Below are 12,250 nucleotides of genomic sequence, written 5' to 3'. Positions count from 1 at the left end.
CATCCCCAGCCCTTTTTTATATTTTATTTAGAGACAGGGTCTCACTGAATTGCTTAGAGCCTTGCTAAATTGCTGAGGCTGGCTTTGAACTCTGGATCCTGCCACCTCAGCCTCCCAAGCTGCTGGGAATATAGGTGTGCACCGCTGCACCCACAATAATGCTTTTTTTTTTTTTTTTGCAGTGCTGGGGATTGAACCGGGGCCTTGTATAAGACTGCTTTTGATTTTAATGATTATAATAGATTTTCAAAGCAGAACATGTTATAATATTAAAATAGATTTGTATCTTTTGTTTAGAAATAGTGGCATCAGTTGCCACCATTATTATCTACCTAATATGGAAAATTCATTGAATAAGCAAAATTTTGTTAATACATTAAATTTAAGCAACATTTCCTTACATCAGTACTATCTTAATAGAAGACAAGATCAAAACAATATTTTAGTGAATATTCTTGACTTATTTACTGTTCTTACAGCAAAGCAAGTATCTTCTTCTGAAGTTATACTTAATTCTGGCAAATTTACTTAAACCACTGATGTGATTATAAATAAATCTAAACTCTAAATCTCAATCTCGTACTGAAATATTATGATGTAGGTGGTGAAATACTGGCCAGAGATTTCGTCCAGCCATGGATTCTTGGTTTGGCGTTATCTTTTAAGAAGAGATGATGTTGAACCTGCTCCTTGGACCTCAGAAGGAATAGAACGATCAAGGAGATTATGTCTGCGTTTACAGGTTAGATTACATTTTTCTGGGCTACTTGTTCATAAGAATGTTTACCTTTATACTATCTATGTGCCTAACAGTGGACTTAACTCATAGCAATTGATCGGTGGAATATAAGGGGTGAGGAATAAGATCATGCAAGTATATAGATGCAAAAGAAGTAAGAAAGTGTCATCCCAGTTGTCAAACTACCCTAGGACCAAGGGTTGTACTTGGGAAAAACTGAACTTGTCAATGAAAAATGAAATATTTCCAATTGTATTTGGAAATGATTTGAAGTATGAAGAAAAGGGATTCATGAAATTTCAGTTTAGGAAGACTTGAGGTCACACATCTATCCTAGAGGGCACAGTGGGTATGTCTCTGGTAGGGGAAGGGTGGGGAGGTGGCTTTTAAGAGTGTTCTGCTTTTTACCCTTCTCACTTTTCCTCACCCCTTTTCTCTCTTCCCCCACAAAGCTGCTTCCTGCCCTGTCATCACTTTTAGTGCTTTGCCTTTTTTTCCCCTTTGCCCATGTTCAGCTGCTAACCCATAAAAGACTTTGTTGGTTTTGTGTGCATACTGGATGGTATGACTGCATTCCCCTTTCACTGCCTGTATACCCTAGACTTTGTCCCTAACACTGATGTCAGAGCATGGTTTGAGTTCATCCCCCATCATTCCCCATTGATGTGCTTCCCGTAAAGACTGCCAGCTTTGTCATTTCCCCTGGCTCTGCCCACACTGCATGTGTAGGGGCTGAACTATGGGCAAGTGTCTGACCACCCTGGCAGGTGAGTGTGTGTCTTCTAGTGCAAGTCTGTTTCTGTTTTGTTTTCTTTTTAAATACATAGAATTGTTTAAATGAGATCCATTAGCTGCTAAAATAATTACCAAAGAAATTATTTTTATAACTAAATATACAAAAAATCCTTTCTCAAATCCATTTTCAAAAAAATTTTCAAGCTAAGCATGGTGACCCATACCTATAATCCCCATAGCTTGAGAAGCTGAGGCAGCAGAATCACAAATTCAAAAGCCAGCCTTAGCAACTTAGTGAGACCCTGTCTCTAAATAAAATTAAAAAAAGAACTGGGGATGTGGCTCAGTGGATGAGTGTCCCTGGGTTCAATCCCTGGTACAAAAAAGAGAGAGATTTTTCAGATCTCAATGTTCAGAGTGTTCTAGATAGGTTAGATTTGAGACTGTGAGCAGAAGCATGTAAGTCCATCTACTATATTGAGTTAATAATATCATTGATTAAACCCTAAATGCATGGATCTTTAAACAAGCGCATTTTCACAAAAGCCTTCCCCACCTGCTCCACCTCTAACCCATGAGAAAGGTAGTCAATAAAACATAAGGGTGATAGATAGAATTTATCCCTTAAACTCTTTTAGGTGGCTTTATGTATAAAGCACCAATTAAAAATAAAAAATTAGTGAAAGGAAGACCAGTAGAGTATAATAAGAGGGAATAGAGGAAAGGAAAGTAAAGGGGGCCTACCAGAGACTGAAATGGAATAAATTAAATTCCATGCATGTATGATTATGTCAAAATGAACCCAACTATTATGTGTAACTGTAATGCACTAATAAAAGCATTTTTTAAAAAGTCTGTTAGGTGGTAGAAAATTTAATAATTTAAGTTGCTTTAGGTTTTCTAAAACTCCCTCCACCACCTTACCTAATATTGGAAGATAAGAAATTTGTTCCTTAATTCTTTATTTTAGATTGACGCCAGTTTGCTGTAATCCCATCTATTTGATTACTGTCTGTTGTGCTCCATGGTTGATCTTCACTTTACCTTGATTCTCCTTTTCTTAAACTTTTCAAACTACCTAGACATAACTCAGGATTTCTTTTGTTTTTTACATCTGAAACCAAGATCATTATATTATAAAATGAAATGTTTTAGAAAAGTTATTTGGTTTTATATTGGATTGAGATTTTACTAGCCTTCTATCCTTTGAAATCTTCTTTTTTAATTGTGTATCTCCTTTGTGTAAATTCTTAAAATTTTTGAAAGTATAGACCACCCCCCTTAACATTTCTCACTGGGATCTAGAGTTTCCCCTCTCTATGAGGCATAAGTCTTTATTGTCCTTTCCACCACCCCCATCAGTATCCAGCAGGTTACCCTTCAGATAAAGAAGGGAAGAAGACTAAAGGACAGTCAAAGAAGCAGGCCAGCGAAGCCACAAAAAGACCAGTTTCAGATGGTGAGTAATGATTGCAGAGTATATATCCTAATAACATACATTTTAATATAGGAAATCTTAATTGAGAGAATTACAAGAAATTAAAACCTAAGGGCTTTTGTTGTTGTTTTGGAAGAGATGGCTCTTTTTGTACATTTTAGTAGTGTCAGAACCATAATGAAGCAATTATATTATCCTAAATGCTAAAAAGTCAGATGCTACTTTATGTGGGTATCTTCCTGCTAAATATTACTGGTACCAGTTAACTCTTTTGTTTATTGGTTCTATTTAATAGTTTTAAACAGAACTGTGATTGTGTGCTGACATTTTTTTTTAAATAAATATAGATGAGTGTCCAAGTGCCTCTAAAGTGTTCAAAGCATCAGATTCAGCAGAAGCAGTCGAAGCTTTCCAACTCACCCCTCAACAGCAGCACCTAATCAGAGAAGACTGTCAGAACCAAAAGTTGTGGGATGAAGTGCTTGCATCTCTTGTGGAAGGACCAGTATGTACAGGCTTTTTAAAACAAGAATATTGTACTGTTAACAACTGATGAAAAGTAATTTCCTTATGAAGTATGTTTTTTACAAGTCAGTCAAAATTGACTTCTGTTGACTTCTATTCAGCTTTCTCATCCACCTTTCAAAAATATCAGAGGCAATAAGTTTATCTTTCCCCTTATTAAACAAATAGTTTAATCTATGAACAGTGTTGGAAATTAACTTGGGAAAAATGTTAAACTATATTTACATCTGTAAGGACGTCAAGAAAACACTCATACCAACAATTCTGTGAGAAATTACAATAATGAATAGCAAAAGATTCTGGCAAAATTACACTAGGAATGGACTACTGGAAACAGGAATTGCAGGCCAGCTTTGCATAATCACAACAGATTTGAAACTTTCTGCCTTTTTTTTCTTTTTTTACAGACTGCATTATGATTAGAGGCAATAAGTTTAAATGCTTTTAGATTTATTTTAAACCTCTTAGAGGTTGAATTTTTACTTCTGTATGTATGAAGATAATAATTTACATTGAGGTACTATTCCTGGGAAGAAGTTTCAGTTATGAAACAGTCAACTGAATCTAAAACTCACCAGGAAAGTTTTTGTCATAGTTCAGTTATCTAATAACATAATTATTAAGCAATTTGGTACATAATTTTCAAAATCCATGTGTTAACTTAGGGATAAAATGAACCAGTATTATTTAAATATTTTATATATTTTTTAATTTCTCCCCTCTGGTATTCATAAAATTTTGAAGTAAAAAGAATTACAAGGTAAATGTTTGGATTTTGTGTTCAACTGTGTTCTATAAGTGAAGCTTTAAAAAAAAATAAATCCCCAAAGTTGGAGGCTTCAAATATGAATTATCAGTTCTTCTTTATTTGCTTTTATTATGTATTAACTTTGCTTTAAATTTGGATCATCTGTTAGATATTGACCTCTTGTTATTTACAGTACAGTTAGTTTTCTAGGGTTTTTTCTTTTTTTAACTTCCAAAGTATTGGAATGTGCAGCTATTGTGGATGAACTCTAATTAAAACTCCATCTTAGCATCTTTTAGTAATTTCTTCCTTCTATCATTCCCTTTATTGCTAGAACTTGTCATGTCTGAAATGGGCTTATCTCTGTACTTTTTGTCTAGAATTGAAGGGAACTCTAAGAGTTTATGTGTTGCCTTTTGTTTGGGAGATAGTCATCATTATTGTATTAAGAATCTTCCTAATATCTTTCTATATTGTGAGAAAGTAGAGTTTAGTGAAACTTATCAAATACTCTTTCGATTTACATTGGAATCATCATTTTCTTTGCCTATAAATGTGGTATGTTGGGTTATCCTTGATAAAATGAATCTTGTATGTTTGAAAGACAGAGGAAAGTGATTTCGCTCTCTGAGAAGTATTATTTGCTTTTTAGCCTAGAGACTCTGTACAGTATGACTGTTAGATGCATTTTTATTTAGGATATAACAATCAGTTGTTAATTGGTGTCTAATTATTCTGCTGTTGGGGAGGATACACCTGGTTAGTAATAAATCAGGTGAGTCCCAAGTGTTGGTGGGGAGGGGAAAAAGTAACAGATACAGATGGAGGAAAAATCACCTGAGGACATGTGAAATTCTCTTCCCTGTGGATGTTGTCCTGCTTATGACAAGATCTGACCTGCCTAGATTAGATTATTATGACCTTGCTGCTAGTGATTACTCTGGATATTTATGTAATGTTACCCTGGATATGTTTCATATCCATTCTCTTCAGATAACCAGGAACATTGTTGTAAGCCAGGAAAACAAGTTGTTAGCCAATGGGGACTTTTATATAAATACATATGTATACATTTATGACCAAACTCCCTCTACTATTGACAGCTGCACCTACTCAATAATTTCCTCTTGCTACTCCCTTGTGTTCAGTCTGCTTTGGCTGCACTTCTGTCTGTGCTACTTAAACACACTGAACTTTCTAGGACTTTACATACATCTTGTCTCTGACCAGAATTCTCTCCTTTTCTAGCTTCATGTGTCTCACTCCTTCATATTACACTATTCAGAGGAGTCTTCTCTACCCTTTTCTAAAACAACTTCTATTGGATTTTTTACTTTAACTTGCTTTTTTTTCTTAGTAACCACTATCTGAAGTTTATTTTTTTGTCTGCTTTTCTATAGGAATATAAATTCCATTAGAGCAGAGACTTTTTATTACCACTGTGTAGATGAGTATCTAGCACATTATGAAAACTCAAAATATCTATATTATATGCCCATATTTTAGATACTGTGGAGGTAGAGGTATCAGGAACATATCAGTTATTAACAAAGTAACTTGTCAAAGAGAGGGTGCCTGGTATAAAGTTCGGGTGTTTTGTTTTGCTTTGTTTTTTTGTACCAGGGATTGAACTCAGGGGCACTCAACCACTGAGCCACGTTTCCAGCCCTATTTTGTATTTTATTTAGAGACAGGGTCTCACTGGGTTGCTTAGCCCCTCACCATTGCTGAGGCTGGCTTTGAACTTGCGATACTCCTGTCTCAGCCTTCCAAGCTGCTGGGATTATAGGCATATGCCACCACGCCCAGCAAGTTTGGTTGTGCCCCCTAAGTGGCATAATCCTTTAATGTGTTTATTATTCACTTTACTTTCATAATCCATGTTAATATATCAGTATCAAGGCATCTTTTGAAATGTAACACTTTTTAAAATTCTTGTAAATTCTACTTTTTCTATTCATAAAAAGGGAAAACAAAATATACTCACTACCAAAAGTACTTGAATGGAAGATTATCCTTATAACTATTCAAAAAATGCCTTTTTTCCCCTAGTTTGAAACAAAAATATTACCAGAGTAATTTCTGAACCAGTAATAGCTTCGGAAGATATAGGGTATCCTGTATCTTCATGTTTGATCATGTTTGCTTTAAATGACTTTATTTTTTTTATAATTTCATCCCACTTCAAGGAAACATTAGCATTAGGAGAATATGGGATTTGGGGGTTGAGACAAAATATTACAGAAAATTCTAGAAAAATAAATACGTTGATACTTTGTAGCATAGATACTACCAGAGTTTTCTTTTTAAACTTCAAAAAAATGAAGTTTTATAACAGCAAACAATTGACTAGGTAATGCATTTCATATACTAGTATGCTATTTAGTATAGCTGATGGATAAAAAGATCAATATATAATAACTTTGAGACTAGCTGCCCATGTTTTGTTTGTTTCTTTTGTTGTTGTTTGCAGTGCTGAGCATTGAACCTAGATCTTCTGCATACTAGGCCAGTGCTCTATCCCTGAGCTATAACCCCAGCCCATTTTGTTTTTGCTTTTATTTTTTAGGTGAAAAATAGTTATCCCTGGGATGAGGTTTAGCTGGACTTGGGGGTTTCTTCAGTTTCTATCATGTTAGCTTGTCTTAATTAAAATCGCTACTTGGAGCCAGGCACTGTGACACACGTCTGTAATCCCAGAGGCTTCAGAGACTGAGGCCGGAGGATCGTGAGTTCAAAGCTGACCTAAGCAACTCAGTGAGACCCTGTCTATAAATAAAATATTTTTTTAAAAAGGTCTTGGGATGAGATTGTGGAACCAACCTAGATGTCCTTCAATTGATGAATGGATAAAGAAACTGTGGTATATATATATATATACAATGGAATATTACTCAGCCATAAAGAATGATAAAATTATGGCATTTGCAGGCAAATGGATGAAATTGGAGAATATCATGCTAAGTGAGATAAGCCAATCTCAAAAAACCAAAGGAAGAATGATATCGCTAATAAGTGGATGATGACACATAATGGGGGGTGGGAGGGGTTAGTGTTAGGGTTAGGGAGGGGGGCAAGAATGGAGGAAGGAAGGACTGTATAGAGGGAAAAGAGGGGTGGGAGGGGTGGGGGGGAAGGGGAAAAATAACAGAATGAATCAAACAACATTACCCTATATAAATTTATGATTACACAAATGGTATGCCTTTACACCATGTACAAACAGAGAAACAACATGTATCCCATTTGTTTACAATTTTAAAAAAAAAAAAAAGGTCTTGGGATGTGACTCAGTGGTAAAAACCCTTGGGTTCAATCTCTGTACAAAAAAAAAAAAATCACTACTTGGTTTTCTTAATAGAATACATACTAAATGTGATGAAGACACTTTTTCTCCTGATAATTTAGAATTCCTTGAGTATATTATGAACTGATAACCCTTTTTCCTTCCTCTTGGGTACCCTTGTAGAATTTTCTGAAAAAATTGGAACAGTCTTTTATGTGTGTTTGCTGCCAGGAGCTAGTTTACCAGCCTGTGACAACAGAGTGCTTCCACAATGTCTGTAAAGTAAGTAGAGTTCCCCTCTCACTTTACCTTGATAGTGCTGAAAGTACACTAAACTGTATACCTGCTTTAGCAGTGAAGCATTTTTCCATGAAGGAGAATAGGAACATTAAAACATTAAGGAACGTTCTTGTAACTCAGTTAAGAAGCATTTATTACATCTTTGTAGTAAAAACATGTTTTAATTCAATGGTAAAAATAATTATAATATATATTATTCCTAATATATACTATTTGAAGTAATATACTTCTAATATAACATGAATAATATAATATGTAAATATATTTTAATAATATAATTCTAATATGTTATTTGAGGTAATCCACCATGTTTGGAATTATTGAGGAGGGATTAAAATGGAGAAGAAATTAAGGTATCATTGCTCCTTTCTATGTAATGGCTTATATATGTTTTATATATTATAGTGCAAACTAAAATAGTTTCATGCACTTAATTTAAAAATCTAAAATCATTTCATATATATAACGTTCAAATCTAAAAAGCATCCTGTTTCTGGTAGGAAGCTCAAATGAATTGAGTGTTGTGTTATCAGTATGGTATAAAAGGAAAATTTGAGTCTTAGTCAAACTAGAGTTGGAATCTTGTTCTACCAAGTGGTGATTTTGTACCTTAACCTAACTTTAGAACTTTAGTTTCCTTTGTAAAGTGGAAATAAACCTCCTACAAATGTGTTTGTCCCTGACCTTGTGTCAGTTAATTCTCTTTATTTAGTAAAGTGAAATATATTTTTGGAAGATTCATTATATGTTAAGCAACTTGATAAAATATATACTTTAGTTTTAAGAGAATTCTGAATTTTTTTTTCCTTCTTTAGGGCTCTATCAGAAAAGAACAGGACTAAAATCCAACATAATATATTAGTCTAGTGGAACCACATATACTCTCCAATATCATTATTTTACTGAATAAGGAAACTGAAACAATAGTTAGGTCATTTACCTAAAATCTCACAATATGTGTCATGTGGAACTAAAGCCATGACTATAGTGCAGATTCGGCCTTTATGGCTGTTTATTTTGTATATTTCTCTTGTTAACAAACATTAAGATTCAGATTTCTGTTTAAAAGCCTAAGTTGGTTAGTTCTTCATTCTTGACCCTCTGATGGAATTGGGTGTACGTGTGTGTTTCCTTTTTTGTTTTTACCTTAGGATTGCTTACAACGCTCTTTTAAAGCCCAAGTTTTCTCCTGCCCTGCTTGTCGGCATGATCTTGGCCAGAATTACATCATGATTCCCAACGAGATTCTTCAGACTCTACTTGACCTTTTCTTCCCTGGATACAGCAAAGGACGATGATCTGCCTGCTTCTATGTTGTTCCTGGTAGCTTTTTGGACAATAAAGAATCTAATATTGTTGGGGAGGTGGAAGCAATGGTGGACCATTTCTCTCACGTTCTGAAGCAGCTATTCCTCTTTCCCACATAGCCATGATCTTGTGTGTAGTAAGAGGCCCATTTCTCAACTGTCTTTTAAATATCAAAAGGTAGTTCCTGTCAGTAACAACTAGTTTTAATGAGTAAAAAGTCAAAGCTTCAGCTCTCTAGTTGATATCCAAGTTATCATTTATTTTGCAACTACCTCAGGACAGAAAAGATTTATGGGGATTTTAAAAATCATTGAATAATTAGTTAAATGAGATTTTAGCTACACACTGCCTCCCAAATATTAGTTGTGCCTGGTTATTGTAATTTGATTTTACAGAAAAGGAGATGAAACTTGAGATTCTTGGAATGAACGCAGCTTCTGTATTATGCATAATACTTTTTTTTAATGTCTTTTCCTCCATTACAAGTGTGTGTTTTGCAAGGAAAGGTTCATTTTTTTAGCCCATTTTGTGAGCTCCATTGTGCTTTTTTTCCTGGTGTTTTATGCAAGTTGACTACTAATGACTAATGAGAACAATATGAATGCATTGTTGCTGCATTAGTGTAATGTGGTGTGGTTTTGCAGTTAAAAGAGGTATTCTGATGTTCTAGTTGTAAATGTTTATGAAAAGCCACTTCTGTACTAGTCAAACTGCTTTTAGTGAGTCTCACCAGTGTTTTTACATCTGCAGAATATTGAGGGCTGTGCTAACTTTTGAGAGGATTGAAATTGCTTCATATTGTGATCCTAAATTTTATATTCACTATATTCCTTTAAAGTATACCTTAATAAATATTTTATGATCAGAAAACAGCTCATTTTGCTTTACTTTCCTACATTTTTCCAGGTTATATTATGGATTTTTAAGAATCAGGTATTTCCAGAGGTGTTTTTTTTTTTTTTTTTTTTTTTAATCTCTTTATCGAAACAGACTTTTTTTAACTGATTTTGGTCATGAGAACTAGAATGAAGTCTAAGAATAAATTTCATCCTCACTCTGATTTTTTTTTTTCATTCTTACTAGATGTGGAAATTTTTCAAAATAAGAACACAGTGACCATTCTTTGATCTGTAACTCCTGTCTTTTTTTTTGTTCACCTCTAATATAATGAGTGCTTATTTCAGACATAAGAATATCTTAAAACATTGTACTATTCTTTATACTGCTGTATTTTCATCAGAGACAATTTTAGATGCAATTTAGTCAGTTTTCTCACCCCTAGAGTCCTAGATATACATATCTATAAACAGATATAGCTATAGATAGATAGCCAACATTTATTGAACATTTAATCAGTACTAGTCACTTGTACATTTTTATATGTATTTGATTGATCCTACAAAACAACTCTAAGAGGTAGGTATTATTACACCCACTTATGGATGAACCTCAGTGGCATGGTAAAAGTTAAATATCTTTCCAAAGGCTATAATATGCCAAATAAGTGGCCGAACTGTGCTGTAAGCTTAGGCAGTCTGGTGATCTTTACTTCTGTTTACATTTGCTACATAGACTCTCGCCCTTGACTATATAACATACTAATTTCATTGCTTTCCCTGCATTCAGTTAAATTTAAAATCTGGTTCTGAGAAACACTTATAGCATAGTAATTAGGAGGTGACAATGATTCCAACTTTGGTAAGTAATCCCTAAATTTGTGAAGAATTGAATTTAATTAGAGCCTTCTTAGATTGAAAGTGAATCATTAATTTGTATTATCCAGTGCTGCATTCCTTCTAGGATAGGCCATATTAAATGAAGGGTGGGAAATATGCCTGAATTTCAGCTATTCGAACTAGTTTAGTACTGCTGAAGTACCAAGAATGGCCCAAAGGTAAGCAGTTTTTGTGTGTGAGCTTAATTTTTTTTTTAAGGAAGTACTATAGTTTGTGCCTAGGAAATAGGTACTTTTAAGGAAAAAAACCACAGTACTATTGTCACACATTTTTAAAAAAATTAAATTCTTTACATCATCCAGTATCTAGTAAATGTTCCAATTTCCCTTGTCCCACACATTGGGTGTTTTATTTTTAGTTGGTTTGTCTGATTTAGGATCCAAATAAAGACCTCACATTGTGATTGCCATCATTTAAGTATTTTTAAGTATATATATATATATATATATATCCTCTTAATATTTTATCCTCTTAAATATTTTTTTCTTTATTTACCATGTATACTTTGCATGTTGAAATTGAGTTGGTTCTGAAATGTTTCTGAACAAGTAGATTTTGGTGAAGTAACCTTTTAGTGCAGCTTAAATGTTTATCTTCATTTTCTATGAATTGGTAGTAGAATTAAATCATGATATGATTTGGATTTGACTTTGGGAAGAGGGTAAGACTTTATAGGTTGTGTGGTTGTCCTTCCAGAGACATAACATCTGAGGGTCTCTAAGGCTTAAGTTTGAAAGATGAGCTTTAAAAAGAATCTGGAATTTAATACACTAGTAGATTATAGTGATTACTATTAAATACTCAATCACTTTCATACACATGGATTTTTAAAAAATTTTTTCTAATTAGAGTAGATGAAGTCCCTAGTTTTAAGACTCACTTCTAGCTAATATAGCTTATTCAACAATTATGTGTATGCTAGATGTTAGGTAACCCAAACTTTGTGAAGCTGACAATCTAAACATATACCCTTAGCTTTTCCACAAACCTGGTGTATGTATATGACAATTGAGGTAACAGAAGGGGCATTATCTCTATCCTTACAGCTTTGGATTTCACCATATAGCTTACTTGTAAGAGCTGGGTAGAGTTCTGCTCTGCCTTGCCCATTGCCTGCTATTTTCTCATTAAGGATTAAACCTTCCCTATTATTCAAGATACCCTTCATTTGAGGGAATCAAGCTTAATGACCCATTCACCACTAGCATACATTGAAAAGAGTTATTCTTGCTTGTCCACTGAATGCTGACTGTTCCCCACAACTAGAGTTTAAAAATGCCTGAATGGACCCAGTATCTAGTAACCTGGCTTAATGTGATCCTATAGAGGGAGGGGTGGGGGACTAACTAAAAAAACTAAATACCAGTCACTGGATATAAGCAATCAAAAACTGCTCAAAGGTGCCAAGCAGGCAGATGACTGGCACTGAAAAACT

At 34.2% G+C, this 12,250-nt stretch overlaps 1 protein-coding gene across 3 annotated transcripts in view; it reads left to right on the top strand.

Moving 5' to 3' along the window:
- Positions 1–9,964, top strand: part of Uhrf2 (ubiquitin like with PHD and ring finger domains 2) — an 88,276-nt gene extending 78,312 nt beyond the window's left edge. The window contains exons 13-17 of one of the 3 annotated variants that reach the window (XM_047524149.1): positions 602–742; positions 2,837–2,933; positions 3,260–3,417; positions 7,655–7,753; positions 8,923–9,964. In XM_047524149.1, the coding sequence (XP_047380105.1) occupies positions 602–742; positions 2,837–2,933; positions 3,260–3,417; positions 7,655–7,753; positions 8,923–9,069 (642 nt within the window). In that variant the 3' untranslated portion in view covers positions 9,070–9,964. Of the gene's footprint in view, positions 1–601; positions 743–2,836; positions 2,934–3,259; positions 3,418–7,654; positions 7,754–8,068; positions 8,113–8,922 lie in introns of those variants that run through there. The other 2 variants (XM_047524148.1, XM_047524150.1) reach the window with 2 other exon arrangements.
- Positions 9,965–12,250: the final 2,286 nt, after the last annotated feature.

Source organism: Sciurus carolinensis, chromosome 14 (genome assembly GCF_902686445.1).
Source record: "Sciurus carolinensis chromosome 14, mSciCar1.2, whole genome shotgun sequence".
Taxonomy (NCBI): Eukaryota; Metazoa; Chordata; class Mammalia; order Rodentia; family Sciuridae; genus Sciurus; species Sciurus carolinensis.
Note: the sequence above shows the minus strand (reverse complement) of the source record. Positions and strands in the feature narration are given on the sequence as shown.